The 16,728-nt window shown below is 39.5% G+C and overlaps 1 protein-coding gene across 2 annotated transcripts in view; it reads left to right on the top strand.

Annotated features, from left to right (window-relative positions):
• kcnh8 (potassium voltage-gated channel, subfamily H (eag-related), member 8) overlaps window positions 1-16,728 on the top strand; it is a 108,503-nt gene that overhangs the window by 8,069 nt on the left and 83,706 nt on the right. Inside the window, exon 1 of one of the 2 annotated variants that reach the window (XM_074687165.1) lies at window positions 9,455-9,846. The exons of the other annotated variant lie outside the window; for it this stretch is intronic. Within the exon in view, the coding sequence (XP_074543266.1) occupies window positions 9,771-9,846 (76 nt within the window). The 5' untranslated portion in view covers window positions 9,455-9,770. Of the gene's footprint in view, window positions 1-9,454; window positions 9,847-16,728 lie in introns of those variants that run through there. 2 annotated transcript variants of the gene reach the window in all.

The following is a 16,728-nucleotide window of genomic DNA, read 5'->3' as shown; positions in this document are numbered from 1 at the left end:
TAAAAGATAAGTGTTAAATGTTCCTGTTATATTGTGCATTATTGCAGTGCTGTGCAGCTTTGGTCCAATTGTCGAAAGACACACCAAAGTGCCTTCTTGAGAGCCAAAACGTGCTAAAAAGCCCTCCTGGTTGGCAAAACCCATTAAACTGTTATCTTGGGTGAAAAAAAAACACACTCAACTTCCCCCTTGGCTGGTTAAAACATTATAAAGCATCATTTTGGGGGCAAAAACATGCTAAAATACCCTCCTGGTTGGCAAACTACAACTGCCCTCTTGGGTGGCGAGAATGCACTCCAGGTGCATTTTTTTGTTTTTGCCCCTGCCCTTCAAAAAGTCTGTGCACGCCACTGTTGTGGCGTATAAGTCTCTTCCTTTGTACAAACTGCCCTGTACTTTACCATACTTCACAAGACTAGACCAGTGTATGATAGGCTTTTCTATATATAGGACATTAAACACCAGAAATACCATACTGTGTAGTGTAGCGTCATTTAACAGAGTATAGTGTAGTGGTTCACCATCTCTTCTTGTCTATGCTTTAGAACAGTGGTTATCAAAGTGGGGTCCACCAACCATAGCTTGGGGGTCTGCAGAATAATTGAAAAATGATTGTAAAAGTGTGCTATATCATTGAAAAAGTATATCAACAAACTGGTGTCTCTTGCACCACTAACATTAGACTTTTTTTTTTCTCCAATACCAAACCAATGCCTGACTTAGTTTTGTGCCATGAGATCAGTTCTGATATGATTGTGACATGGCTATCACTTCGTGGTGCACAAGAAAAACAACGCTTCAAAACAAAAAACCATCAGAGCCAACGTCTTTTCAAAGCTTACATAATGAATTACTTGGAAAGTATAAATGTAGCCTAATTCTATGAATACAAAGTACTACATAGTACCTTACTAATTAGCATTAATATGATGCCAACCAATATTATGATGACTAGAGGGTCCTTGGGAAAAGGTCTCACCTGAAAAGGGTCCTTGGTCCAAAAAAGTTTGAGAAACCCTGCTTTAGAATTGTTTTAACATGTTGATACAGTATCACCAGCATAATTTAGTGTAGAAGTGTATCCAGCCATCTCATCCTGAATGGTATCATACTTTGTTAAAAACTGTATTTTGCCATATCACGTCCTACCCTTTCTCATCCTATATTGTCGTATATTATCCTCTATGGTAAAGTATAGCAAAGTAAAGTATCGTAGCTTCTATAGCACAACAGTATACTTGCTCGTACTATAATGTATAGATAATTACACCAAAATAGAATTTGCATAGAACTACAAACTTGTAGCATAAGCAAGTTTACCAAGTTATTCTATAATGCACTTTACTATACAACTCTATATGAAAGCCAATAAACAAGCTTTATTGTGTGTTGGTTTTGACATTGAAGTCACAACCTGTATCAGAGATAGTGTTAAATAATAATAATAATAATAATAATAATAATAATAATAATAATAATAATAATAATAATAATAATAATCACAACAATATGTATAATGAGAGTATTTGTTTATAAAGCACCAAAGCATAAGACTACAAAGTGCTTGGACAACTAATCAAAAAACTGACAACTCATACACAGAAATATTATTCAATAGCATCTAAAAGGACAAAAAGCGTGACAACAGAAGATGGAAACAGCAAACAACCAAAACAGCATGAGAACCCAACCCAGGGAAACAAGGGAACCCAGTGAAGACTATTGTAATTGTAAACAGCGTGTTATAGTTTTTGTAAGTGTAGCTTCCTGTGCTGTATCTACTGGAGTTACACAGAAGTGAAAGAAAGATATGAAAGGAACAGAGTAGATCACAGTACCTCAAAGTTTTCGTATAGTTGAATCAGTTGGCATAAAAATCGTCTTTTGTCCCGTCCAAAGAATCCTAAAGTTGAAGTCAAGTATCAGCAGACTTCCTCCACATAGATGAGATGCACCTCTAGAGCTGTGATCCCTAAATGCCGCCTGAGACCTCAGTGAAAGTGGTGCCAAGCAAAGGTTGCAGGTGTGTTTGTCGTATGTGTGTGTATGTGTGTGTTTGTGTGTGTGTGTGAGAGGAGAAGAGTCACAAATCCTCCATTCCTGCAGATAAGATTCAGAGACTTGCCCCATGAAATGTAACACCGGTGTGGTAACAGGTCTGTCTTTTCTGCAGAGGGAGCGGGCACAGAGAAAGCAGATGGGTGGATGTTGTGCAATGAGAGTGTGTGTTTAGGGAGAGAGCATGCTCTACTACTTTTGACTAATTAAACAAAGTGAATTAGCTATCTCCCCAGCCAGAACGAGTCATGCCTGGTTACACATCATTCATCGTGACTAATTCGGAGAGAGAGATGTCACTCAGCTGAGTGGAAATGTGTGTGTGTGTGTGTGTGTGTGTAGCCCTGATTGCACTTCTGGGTGTGCTGCTGCTTCTTTCATTATTTCATTTGTGTGTTTTTAGAGATATATACCACTCTTTTTGAGTATGTGTGCCTTTAAGTGTTGTTTTTTTTCACATATCTCCCTCTGTCTGTCACCTTCTGCTCCACTGTTTTATCACAGGCTTGATACGCCATCAATGAGGCTGGCTTGCTAAATGATAATTAAGACCATTACACGCTCACGGAGCACACTACCAGTGCAGCACACGGCTCCCTCAATCGCAGCCTCATCTCAGGGGACACCCTACTACTCACACAGTCATGTATCTCTCCAAATTAGGTTAGATTTTCATTCCACCTCATTCGCCATGGATGTGATGTGGTTATTATAAACTCATGATATGGTTAGTGAGCCTGCTGCCATTAGATGGGTGGAGGCATCATGTTGGCACGTTAAAAGGGGAAATAGATTGCTAACACTCTGAGCTGTATGTTTCTGTTTCTGCTGCTCATGCACACTAGTGTTGTGAAGTTTATCTGCAGATCAACACAAATGCTCACAATCCTGATGTATCTAATGTAAAAGACACAGATACTGAGGCGGCGTGCTTTTGTAAAGACAGACATGCAGTTTCAAACACACATATGGTCTCACTCATTAAAACAAACAACTATACCCTGAGTTTTTTTTGGCAACTTTTGTTCACTTTATTTATTAGGCTACTATAGTTGCCCTTTATTAAGAAGTGGTGTGTAGCTCGGGCAAATTTCACATGTCAGATACGTGTTTAAAAGTCTTATTTAAAGCGTTGCCTCCTTGTGAAAGTTTGACAACCTCAAATTGTGTGCAAAATTTCTTTTTGTTTTATCACTCTTACCAAAATTTATTCAATGATTATGGAGAGGTCTCATCTACGGTGGCCAGTGGGTATCAGACAATTTGCAAAAGCTACAACACGAATGCAAGAGCAAAAACCACGAATGCAAGAGCCACCACATGTTGCAAGAGCAAAAACACGAATGCAAAAAGCGACAACACAACAGAAGTTAAAAAGGTTAGATATCCAAACAGACACAGAAAAGTTGCAAAAGTAAGTAAATTATTACCTTTTTAAAACTTTATCAATGCTATATAAAGCTTTGTAGGGGTCTTACCTTGTAATATTCTTCATTGCACTTACATTCCTTTATTTACCAGAAAAATACATCATCTTATATTTAGCTGTATGAATCATATTTATAGTAGCTGAGGTTAAAAAAGAAAACAAATATTTACTTACTTTCACAATTTTTCTGTGTCTGTTAGGATAACTGTCCTCTTAGCTTTCTCTGTGGTGGCACTTTTGTTGTGTTGTGGCTTTTGCCTTTGTGATTTTGCTCTTGTATTTGTGTTGATGTGTTTGCAAATCATCTCACACCTACCGGCCACCGTACTCACCCCTCAGTTTTGAGCCTCTGAGTAAATTGACTTTCTTATAGATGTTAAAGTAGCTCTATTTCCATCAGTCATTTCCTTCTTAATGTATTGTACATGTTTTGTTTTGTAAAGGATTATATGTAGTATCATATTTTTTTGTCATTTTGATAATTAGTGTCTTACTGTTTCTTGCTGCTCAATCTCTGTGTACTCAGACCCTCTGTCGGGATTTTAAACTGGTTATGAAACAGACTCTGTTTCACACTGGTGTCATATCTGACCTACAAAAGCAAACCAGGCCATCAGCTACAAGATCGAGTGTATCTACACAGTTATTTTAATCTCTGTCACTGCTGTCACCAGGTCAGATGTAGCATCAACTCCATTTTCCCTGTGAAACTTTCTAGGTGAGCTGCAGACGGTAGTTGGATGAGATTTGGAGATCTGATGGGAATAAAACAGGATTTGGACAGGACAGGATCAGTAAAGTTTATAACCAAGGGCTGCCAGATTCAAACAAAATACAAGTCTTGTAGCTCCTTGTACCTGGCAGCAGGACTTTTACTCTGAAGTACAGTATTATTATTTTGCTGCGCTGACATTTCTACCCTACATTGAGATCACTGCCACCGCTGTCCTTGTCAAACTCTTAATCTGAAACGCTCTAACCCAGAAACCCTGCTCTCACTGTGCGTTCCACAGCCCCACAATGGAATGATGTCTGACTTTGTGGTAGAGCCAGACTTTGAGGCAGCTGTGTATCCTCAGGTTTCTCCTGATCTGGGGTGTGTACAGGCTCCTTAGTCTGATAGTGTACCAGTGCAGGTATCATATACAAGGAGAGAACAGTATACCCTCAGGTTAAGGTGGTTTTAATCTTTCTGTAGAAATTAGAAACATCTCTGACAGAAGAAAGTGAAGTTTGATTGCAGGTGCCTGCAGATTTCTGGCAAGATTATCAACTCTGCAACAGATGATGAATGACCCTCTGATAACTTTAGTTTGTGAGAAAAATAAAAGATTTTCCGAGCTTTTATAAGGATGAAGATTGAATCAGTCTCCTCCTCAGACAGAAGACTGAAACATATATATCTGTTAGAGCTTCTCTGTGGATAACTTGTGGATAACTGTCCTTTGATGTAGCGGTAAAAAAAAAAAAAAGTAATTCCCAATTTGAAAAAAAATAGGTAAAGGGTAAAATTCATGTAAAATATTTTGCATACATTTGCTGTTCTCACAAAGTTTTTAAAACCAAAACTTTTAAGCTCATGTAAGATGGTTTGAGTTTGTAATGATTTTGATGCCCCCTATGGATAGTTAACAATGCCCTTCTTTTCGCTGTAGGTGTGTAAGTTGTGGTTTTTGATTGAAGAGATTTTCTTGCTCTATCAAACATTTTACTTACTGAGAATCTGCCATGAAACCACATCCTCTGATACCTGCTCTGCACGGCAGTTTTTACAGACCTCTAAATAACTATACCGAGATAATCAATCTTAATTCTATGGGGGACTAATAGTGCCAAAATGAAATACATAAAATAATTTGTGCTCGCAAAAGAACTGCTGACCTACACAAAGTTACTGTCACACAAAGTTTGACAGCAGTTGAATACAAATAATGCCTTGGTGACTGAAACGATAACACTCATTCAAAAATTCATTAGACAATAATAAAGAATTTTGGCGATCCCGGCACAGATCATTATTGATCCCCAATCGACCGGTGAAAATTAGGTATAGTGTTTATACGAGTATGTGAAGTCTCAAAATAAGTCTACATGAATTGCCATAAAACTTTTGTTCTCTTTTTCTTAAGTTAAAAAAGATATTTTTATATTTATCCTTTTCACAGAGGCAGACAATGAACAGCCATGTTTGTCTACAGCAGATTTTGGGGGACAGAAATAGCAAAACGCTGTTTTTCAACACAAGCGGCCAGGCCAGTCCTGATTCTACCCAGAAGTAAGGCTGAGGAGAAGAGAGGGGGGGGTTGTTGTTTTTACAGTAGAGTACAACAACAACCGCCCAGTACAGTAGAGGGAGAGAAGAAGAAGAAGAAGACAGAGAATATATTTTTGTTGTTTTGCACCAAATAATTCATATTGAGAGTATTTTATGATGGCGATTCCCAAACATTATAGGTGTAAATCATCACATTTTCATAAAAAAGACCAGGAAGAAATGAAGTGAAGCCAGGACAATGACTAAAAGAAGAGTAAACATCACTGTAGAGTTTTCAGGCTGGTAGTCATCAATGGAAAGTTAGATCTTAAGGATGTTGCAGAAGTTGGCTGTTTTCTGCTCGCCAGGTAAAGGTGCAACATGCTGTTGTATAATGTTTTTATTCAATGTTTTCTCTAAACTGCGTTCCTTTTTTTTATCGTATAATCCACCAAATGTAACCGTTTCTATGTTTGAGAGTTTCCTTTTCTCTCTGACAGTCAGAGGTGTATTTGTGCTTCATTGTTGAAGGCTAGCTCTGTCAAACAGAACATGAGCTATCAGAGGGTTAAGCTGCTGTCATGGAGCTTTCTGGCTGTTGTTTCTCCAGCTTTAAGACAAGGTTTGCAGCATCAACGCTCATCAAAACAATGATGGATATAAATGATACCATCTTCAGGATTACATTTGGTCTATAAAGGCTTCTGTCACTTATTACTTGTTTTATCTATTTGATTTATTTATAAAGAGACCATGTACAATATTAAAAACAATGTCAGCAGTTGATTAATTGAATCAGAGTTAGCTTAATGCTAATTTACATAATTAACGTCTGCAGTCCTTTGGCAGGTCACAATAAGATCACTTCATTGTTGTAAAGCATATATATATGCAACCCCCCAAACCCACAACACACACACGAACACACACACACACACACACACACACACACACACACACACACACACACACACACACACACACACACACACACACACAGGTGTAAAAGTGAGTTCTATGAAATCAACTGTTGCACTCTTTGTACAGATTTTTTAGCCTGATTTTAAAGCTGTTCAAGGTAATATATATATATATATATATACATATATATATATATATATATATATATATATATATATATATATATATTTATGTATTGCCAATTTGGAATAATGTCACATTTAATTAATATAAGCTATTCACTTAGTTATATTTGTATTTCATAATGGAACTCTGAGAAACTTTCACATTTTCAGATTATGGTGACCATTTTTTGATGAAATCAGTCATTTTTTTCTAAACTTTTCACTGTGAAGATTTGAGCTTTTTAATTTGTACATATATACAGTAGCTAAATGTAACAATGACAAATCTCTGTAGACTGATTTTGGAAGGCTAGATTCTTCTGCAGTTACTTTGCATGATTTTACATGATAGCTATCTGCCACTTGTTTCGTTTCTTTCGATGTGTTTAACCCAACACAGTCAAACCCTTATAGTGTGTTTTTTTCCCCACCTGTGTAATTATTTACTTTTTGTGTAAGTTTTGAAAGAATTCGCCCTTCCTCCAGTCACTGAGTTAATCATTGAATAAGTGTTAAACACTGAAAGATGTATTTTTAAGGATTTTTTTGTGTTAATGTGTTTGATAAAGCCTGTGTTGAGGCTTCACTGATGATTCACTTTAACTCAACTCTCACTTCACTACAACCTCTACTTACACTCTCTCTCACACACACACACACACACACACACACACACACACACGCACACACACACAGGCACACACACACACACACACACACACACACACACACACACACACACACACACACACACACACACACACACACACACACACAGCTTGTGTGGCTGGAGCAGTGATCAGGCTTAGATGATGCATTAAGCTCTTAATTACTCAGGTGAAGCATGGCTGTGCGTTGGCTGTCTGTTTTAATTTTATTAGCCGACAGTTTGATGGAAGTATATCTCTGTGTTTCACACTGCCTCTCCTCAGGGACGTGATTCATGTGTGTCTTTGAATGTGTGAGTGTTTGATGTATGATTCACAGCACTCAGCCTTAGAGCACCTGGTGACCTCACCTTGTCTAAATGACATAACAGCTGTAACAGCTGCTTCACTGTAGAGGAGGATCTGAGTGGGAGGTATGGAGCTCGACTTCTGCTGTTTGGTCCTGTGCTGTGGAACTGTTCATAATGGGATTGACCTAGATTGGTTCTGTTTGTTACGATTGCCTGCATATGTGTGTGTTTTACGTGCGTGTGTGTGTGTGTGTGTGTGTGTGTGTGTGTGTGTGTGTGTGTGTGTGTGTGTGTGTGTGTGTGTGTGTGTGTGTGTGTGTGTGTGTGTGTGTGTAATAATGTACGCCAGGTTTTTATTTGCTAGAGGTGTCTTATATTTGCAACATGAGGCTTATGATTGCAAAACTTTGGGTGATGTCCCATTTGTGGATTTACAGAAGAGAGCTGGATTTTACAAAGTTGGATTTTGTGATTACTTGAGGCAGATTTTTTTTTTTTTGCAAGTTCTGATTTTTTTTCATTATTAGCTACATGAGAACTGTCCCACCTACCTTGATATTTGTTTGTTTTTTGGCTGGTTTATCTTCCTGTTTGTCAAAAGTTTCTATAAAGATAAACTCAAGGTTTGAGCCCATTAGAAGTGAAATTGTCAGTTTTTTTTGTTTTGTTTTGTTTTTTTTTCACCAAAACTGCTCATACTTTGATTTTGCTTTTTTGTAAATCTGTAGCAGATATTTTTTAAGAATCTTTGGTCTAGGAACTAGATGCAACACTATGCTTTGATTTCATTTGATTTTTTTTTTAAGAAATTAAAAACATTAGTTCATCTGCTTTTGTTTCAGGCGGTACTTTTGAATCAGTCGAAGTCGCACATGTCTACCGCCTGTTCCTCACGCACTGCGGTTTAACGTCCACACGAGGGCAGTGTGGTGCAGCTAATCTATTCTCAAAGCATGCTGAACTTGTTCCTGGTATTTTGAAGTCAGCTATCCTTAATCTTGCCATCAGATGGCGCCAATGTTTTGCAACATTTCCCTCACTGTAGCCAGATGTGCGCCTGCTGTGTGCGCTTGGAGAGAGAAACTTTGACAGGCACAATTCACTCCAAACACGAACTTGTAAGTGAACTACAGACTGCCATCTGTTACAGAAATACTTCATTTAAACCTTTGTTTGTTTTGAGAATTAGGGACTGTGTTGTGTCTGAAACTCTTAGCCAAAAAAACAAACAAACCCACCTTTCTTTTATATTTTAAATCATTAAGCATCAAAGAGACGCACCAGATTCGCGTTCAAATACAGTCCAATTATAACTAACATAATTATGCTTTGTAGGGCGCCACATATCACGACTTGTCAAGTCAATAATGTCACAGTTTTAATGACGTGGATTTTTTTTCATTCCCTTTGATTTTGGCTCTTTTCTGGTGCTGTTTTGGAAACCTATGAATACAGAAAGAAATCCATCCATGCTCCACTCACGAGAAGAGGCAGTCGCTTAAAATCCTGACACAACTGCTAGAAAACACCGTGTGTATAAAGTTATGTTTCTGACTGGTGATGTCATGTAGTAGCACTCCCAGAAGCTCCTCGTTTGCGCGGTGATCAGCCCTGTTGTCGTTGGGAGTGATTGACGCCTCCCAGCATTGCGCGCTGTGGAGAGACGATCATTGAATTCAACGGGCACAATTATGGCATCGCTGACAGGAAGCCTCGCGCTCTCACGGTCGTCCTGGCTATCACCTGAACTGCACCTGTGGACTTCGTCTCCTCACATCGTGTACACACGCGACAGAAGCCCCAGACGCACGAGTGCGCGCGTCGCGTGCACTGGCCACCGGCTGGAGAGCGCTTTGTGCTGAGTTGACTGGATCGCTGCTGCTTCACACGGGTCCGGCCGCTTAAATGGGAGCAGCTCACACGTTTGGACGACTTGAACGTTCTCTTCAGTAACTTTGATGGGGACTTTGATATCAAGCAGGGAAAATGCCTGTGATGAAGGGATTATTAGCGCCACAGAACACGTTTCTGGACACTATAGCCACAAGATTTGATGGCACACGTAAGTTTGCTTTAAAATGTTTTTTTTTATATATATATTTATAATCAATAAGATCGTTTTTTAGGGTGAGTTTCATGAAGGGGATTTTTCTGATCTGCTGATTTCCTAGAGATCTTGGGTAGATTAAAAACATACAAAAACCCAAAAGGGAACAAGAAACATGCTTTATTGTCCATGATGCTAATGTCTTGAAAATTAATATAACAAATCTGGGGAAGGTACCAGGCACCTTTTTCCGAACTGAAACAGACTAACTTTGACTCTTAACTGTTTAATTTGTGAGTGAAATCCAATGAGAGAAAGCGTCTCTGACAATTATCTGGCCGTTTCTGTCGCTGTCTGTGGTGCTGATGTTTCAGCACCACAGACAGCGACCGAAGGGTTAACTGGGCGCTAACAAGCTCCCAGCTACTGTACTCCTACAGAGCACATCTGGGTGGTCTCTGCTCACAAGTTGCAGCCTGGATTATTTTGTTTCCGTGGCCATACCTGGATAAGTCCAACTTTTTCCTACCCGAGTAGTTCCCATGTCCTGTTTCTCTGAGGTCAACCTTTATTATCTCTGCTCTTTGCGTTGACGAGTCCTCCCGCCGCTCTCAGACCAGCAGTCGCATTCATCAAAATTAATTGGTCGGCAGAAGCATTACTGCAAGTCCATCCTCAGCCTGAGACACACAGGGCTTTTAAAAGACAACTTTTGTCTGAACTCTCGCCTCTCATCTGAGAGATCTTTTTTAACAATGAAAGGTCTCTGTTTCACTGAGGAGATCTTTTGTGTTTTTCACAGTCAGGATTAGTTTGGTGAGCAGCCCTGCTCCTATTTTTAAGGCCTTTAGGTGTTTCTGCTGAGTTTTAGCTTACACTCAGCTTTTTTGGAGTTATGTCTCTTTTTTTTACTCTTCTTTGGGGAGCAATGTACACACCAGTGTCTGTTCTTTTTGCAATAACTTATTGTGGTTATAGCATTTGGTCTGAAAAAAATCAGGAAACTATGGAAATGCCCAGTTTCCTGAAGACCAATGCAGTATCATGAAAGGTTTGCATGGCCAGGGCCAACAATACAAACACAATCATCGTGATGGGATTAAGGCTCAAAATAAACATGTACTTTTTGATTTGATGGTTGCATTTTTGGCCATGATGGGAAATAAAACCACAAATTTGCTTTTGAATGAATCATCTCACTTTGGAAAACTCCTAGATGGCTTAAGTTAAACATGAAATGCAGTTTGTGTTGTAAACAAATTAAAATACCATCCAAGTACTCTGAGTTCATGCTTTCACTTATGAGCCAAGCATGGACATGCAATCAGACTTCACATATCAGTGAGCAGACACATAAAAAGCAAACAGGCAGAACAGATTTCAAAGGCATTTCAGTCTTTTTTATGTTTTTGTTTGGAGCAAGCATCAGTACAACAAAGACTGAATCTTTAGTTTTGCTCTTGTCACCTTCAAGTTCCCCAGCTTTCATCAACACTCAGTTTATGGAGCTCTGGGATTATTTTGTTTGTTGTGCATTGAATTGAAATATGCAGCGCATTTTGTGCATCAACTCCTAAATATTTCTAATTGTGTAAAAGTGCTATCCTTTAGAAAAACACAACACAAACAAATACACACTGTGTACAGAATAAGCAGTGTGAAGCTGTTGGTGCAGCATTTAGCTTTTTGATAACAAATGTAAAGTCAGGATCTTAAGTACATTTCTCTGCTTTTATTTGATTCCTAAATCCAATCTTTGGTGAGAATTGCTTTGCATCAATGGGGGGAAATGTGATGGATCACAATCAAAAAGTTTGTGTATCATATTTAGCTTCATTTTGGAGAACATACTTGGAGGAGATAGAAAATAATACTTGCAATTATGTTTGAGTTGGTGTGAAAGAGACTAGATGTTTTTGAAAAGTCTGCCGAAAACCACAGACTGTATTATTTGTGGACATAGTCTCAGTGATGTCACCTATCTGTTCTTGATACAGAGAAATGAAGCCAATTGTCAGTGGGGGACATATTGGATGTGTTGACCATAGACTGTATAAAACATAGACGTATCCTCCGCGACGTCACCTGTCTATTCCTGATATTGTGAAATGAAACCAATCCGCAGATGCAGCCACATTGGTTATGACGTTGGCTTTCAGCTTCTTGTCTCACAGCTGTAGGGTTCCTGTCAGCCAATTGAGCTGTGCTGTGTTTCTGATTTGACAATCAAATAATCCCAATAACGTCTACACAGCTGAGTTAGAAAAAAGTTCATTCACTGTACAGTGAGTCCTGATAGTGAAACCAGCATTTCTGACCCAAGCCGTTTTGTGAACCAGGCTGTAAATATGCTTTTTTAATGCCGTAAAAGTCTGTTTATTTTGGCTGGGTGTGTACGTGGCTTCCAGACAACTTTTATCACTTCCCCATTGGCTTCATTTTTCTAAGCTGGATGTTGCCCCTTGGTGCTGCTGACTCAAGTGGTGGACTTTGAGCCTCCTTACAAACAGCCATAAGCTGTGCCTCTGATTGGATAAACTTATTATCCCTCTTCCTGTATGTGGTTTTGGGTCTTTCTGCAGCCAGCTTCAATCATACACTTGATGAAGTGCAGCTTTTAACACTTCTGCATAGGCTTAATTTTTAAAAGAACTGGTTTTGTCCATTGGTAAAAAGTTGACAAATGGAGGATCATATTCATCATGCATCAGAGGAGCTGCTTTTCCACTAAGGTCATTATTGATTTACCAACCAAGGTACCAAGGGTGAGCAAGGTAGTGTTACAATCTAAAATCTGACCCTATTTCCATGACAGAGACCTGAAATATTTGCTGTCATTGATTATCAAAGTATTTGCAGATTATTCTGCTAAAGTGTAAAACAATTCATAGACAAATTATTGCAGGATTATATAGTATAGTATTATGGCATGTCTGATTAGACAGAGTCAGCACAGTGAACTGTATTTAATCGAGACCTTTACAGTTTAGAGTTCTTTTTAAAGACACATTGAGCTGTGAATTTTGTCAGTGTTTCTGGGAAATTGCTTGGCAATCCTTTGAGAACGCTCTATGATACAATTAGTGCCTCCACTCTGGACCAGTCTCTTTTATTAAAATCCTTACTCTGGAGCTTGAAGATGATAATACACCCTGCATTTAGTGAGTAACACCCTGACCCCACTCAAGCCCCACTTTATGGGACATATCTAATTTGTCCTCTGTATTTATACCATATAAGAGGCTCTATAACAACCTCAGACCTCCATCCTTGTTTCAGTAATACCCGCAGGTTGAGCACCACTGAATGAGTAAGAGTTGGGCATCCATTGAGTGGTAAAAACATCCTGCTGCCTGTGCTGGAGTCCTCCTCTAACAGGGGAGCTGAAGAGGTACTGCACCTCGCTCAAGTGGCTTGTCTTTTTGCTGAGAGGTAGAAAGAAATTAACGCAGGATATGAACTGCAAGACGGGGCAGACTGGAGGCAGCCGAGCTTGACGGGACAAATTAGGTGTGATGGCCTGGCCAGGAGCAAATATAAGGGAAGAGCTGGGTTCACTGCGATGTGATCCCCTTTGACGTCACCAGAAGCTCAGGTGGAGGGGAGCAGAGCTGGAAACACTGAATGATAAATGGATGGAAGTGAAAGTGGCAGGGTCTTTAACTTGATCTGAATTGTTTCCAGGTTTTTTAAACATGCTGCCAGCTTTTATAATGGCTCTGGCTTTTTTAGAGCTTAAAAAGAGGGAAATTTTTAAGGCATTACTTCTTGGTAATAGACACTTAACAGAATGCTTTCAAGATAAAATCAATGAAGTGATATGAGAAGACGTCAAATGTGCATCAGAGTGGATGTTAAAAGCCTTTAAATTGCTTTTTCGTGTTTGAAGGAAAGAAGTGAGAATGTCCTGCAGGTAATTAAGAAAAGAGGTGCACTAAAGAGTTTTCTACAGCAACGCAGAGCTGACTTTGGTCTGCGCTGCTGTCCACAGCTCATATCTGGGTGTTTCTGGCAGTGTTTGTGGTAACTGTGTGCCTTGTGGACTTACTGGTTGACATACACAAACACCTCTGTTCACAGTGTCAGAGTGATCGTGTCTCTGTTTGTCCAAACTGCAACTAAACACAACAGTTTGTGTGTGTGATGACTGTGAGAGTGCTGTGACACCTTCTGTCACCACAATGATAGACCTTTATTCAGGTGAATAACCTTAACACCTGTCTATCACTGAGGCAGGATTTGGTCATGTGACACTGATGTCACACTAAATCAAATTGATAGACTATAGAAAAATAACAGATGTAGTCAGTGTGACATTTTCAGAAATTATTGTGTTTGGTTTTGAAGCCTTGAGTTTGGTATTTTTGCTGTTGTCACCCTGGTCTTGTAGACACAACTTGACCTCTGACAGGTGAGATGGTTGTATTGATTATCTCTTTAAACAGCGTGGGCGGTATGTTGTTAGGCGCAAAGTGAACATTTTGTCCTCAAAATGATGCTTCAGAAGTAGAAAAAATGGGCAAAAGTAAATTTACAAGTGCCCTTGACAAGGGCCAAAGTGTGATGGCTAGTTGAAGAGGTAAGAGCATCTCCTGAACTGCAGCTCTTGTGGGGTGTCCTCAGTCTGCAGTGGGCTGAACCCACCAAAAGTGGCCCAAGAAATTTCTGGAGAACTGGTAAACCTGCAACAGGCTCATGGGCAGCCAAGGCTCAATGATGCTCATGTGAAGCCTGTGAGGTCTAATCCGACGGAGGAGCTACTGAAAGTCACATTGTAGAAAAAGTTAAAACTGATTCTGATTGAAAAGGGTCAGAGTACACAGGCTACCACAGTTTGTCAGAGTGTGTATCTGCAGGCTGGGCAGGGGGCACATGTTGACATTCGTTCACCACAGAAAGTTCCTAAAACCAGCAGGTGATTAACAAAACTGCACCACTGAGCAAAACAACAGCTTTGAAGTAGCTCCCTAATCCCCCAGATTTTAACCAAAAGACTCCAGTGGGAGATGCCCGACAAATATGTCCAATCTATAGAGGTCCCACTTCACAAATGAAGGATACAGGGGTCACAATGTTTTGACTGAGAGGTCTGTATTTTATCTGTTTCAGCAATTAAATATCTCCTACAAACAACATTAATTAAAAATACTCTAACAACCATCCAGGCAGTAAGATAGTGCGTTTTCAATGGGTTTACATAGAGCAAAGCATCACACACATTCACAGATTTTAAAGGTCCCATATTATGCTCCTTTTCTGCTGTTTAATATGGATCATTGGGTATCTGCTCCGGTAGACCAATCAGGTCAGATTTGCTCCTGATTGGTCAAAAAAGGGAATTGCTGATGTGGGCAAACCTCGGAAATTCCAAACAGCTCGTTTTAGGTCAGGATTTTACATTCACAAGCACTACTAAGTACAGGTTTTGTCATTAAATATCACATTTTGTGGGCTGGGAGGAAAGACAAAGACCCAAAAATTTCACTAAAAGACTTAATGAAGTGATTTTCGCACAATATGAGACCTTTAACATTATGGGACCTTTTACTATTTAATGGCATTTTGTGTCAAAAGTTGATTTATTGGAAAAGGGATATGGTCAATAGTTGAAACTCACACTAAAATTCTTTGGGCTTTGGACGCTTGGTGAATCACAAATGTGTAATTTGGTTGGCATAGCTGTTGAAACGTGTGCTCCATGTGTTGAGGCATTGGGTATACTACTCCCAGCAGTTGCCAGTTTAGTTTATTTTGTAGCAAACCACACAAGCTCACTGTCAACTTTCATAGAGACATGTTACAATGAATTTTGACACAAATTTATATTCTAAGTATTTTTTCTTAAGTTAAGTTCTGGGCTTTTCTATGCCTTCGTTTAGAGAGGAAAGTGACAGTGGATGAAGCAGGAAACTGATAGAGAGAGAGGGGAATGAAATGTGAGCTGGGTGGCTTCTTGAAGAAAGTGGCATCTGTGCATGAGGTATGCAACTTAGCCACCAGGGCAAACCAGTGTCACTGTATTTAACAATTTATAAGAGGTGTTACAGGAAGCATATCGTCACGAAATTGCCTCAAGTACACAGGAAAGTCTTGGAAAAGTCATGGAACTGTAATGGTAAAATCATTATTCAACAACGTCAAAAAGTTTTAACAAGTGATACAAATGACATAAATTGTTTTACATTCAAAAAATGAAGTAATTTGAAAAATCAGAGTATGTAATTTCATTGCATTATATATTCATATATAATACATTTATGTTCAAACTGAGCATGGAAAGACATTGAATTATATCTTCTTTGTCTTTGTAGCTGTCTCTCGATATAGCTGGTCACATCGACGGCTTGTTGTTGAAATGCATCCATATGTTCCCCCAGCTGGAAAACTGTCCCCTAAAACTTCCAAAGTGAAGGCAACACTGTTGTCTTTTCACCACTTCAGAAAACTCGCTGACTCCTCATTCTGTCAGCCAATGATGGCCTTCATTTGGGAGACCGGAGACCATATTGGGCCTTCCTTTCGCAAATTAAGCAGACGGTTTGGTGGCGCGGTTGTAACAGAGGGCTGTTACAACTGCCTCCTATAGTGTGAGCTGTATGCTCCCCATCCTGCACCGTTCTTCCAGATAGCTATTTTCTAGCTCCCAACGCACACTAGTTGGACTTCCACTAGGTAGGTAATTACTGTCACAGTCACTGATGCTGAGACTTGGAACAGCTGTGTGTTGAGTCTGTGTGTGTGTGTGTGTGTGTGTGTGTGTGTGTGTGTGTGTGTGTGTGTGTGTGTGTGTGTGTGTGTGTGTGTGTGTGTGTGTGTGTGTGTGTGTGTGTGAAAAAGGGAGAATGAGGAGGCTATAGCGAGAAGAAATGCAGAATTTGAAGCACTTTACAAGTTTGT

This window comes from Halichoeres trimaculatus, unplaced genomic scaffold (assembly GCF_033239565.1).
Source record: "Halichoeres trimaculatus isolate MK-OKI-2021-1 unplaced genomic scaffold, fHalTri1.1 fHalTri1_scaffold_14, whole genome shotgun sequence".
NCBI classification, from domain to species: domain Eukaryota; kingdom Metazoa; phylum Chordata; class Actinopteri; order Labriformes; family Labridae; genus Halichoeres; species Halichoeres trimaculatus.
Note: the sequence above shows the minus strand (reverse complement) of the source record. Positions and strands in the feature narration are given on the sequence as shown.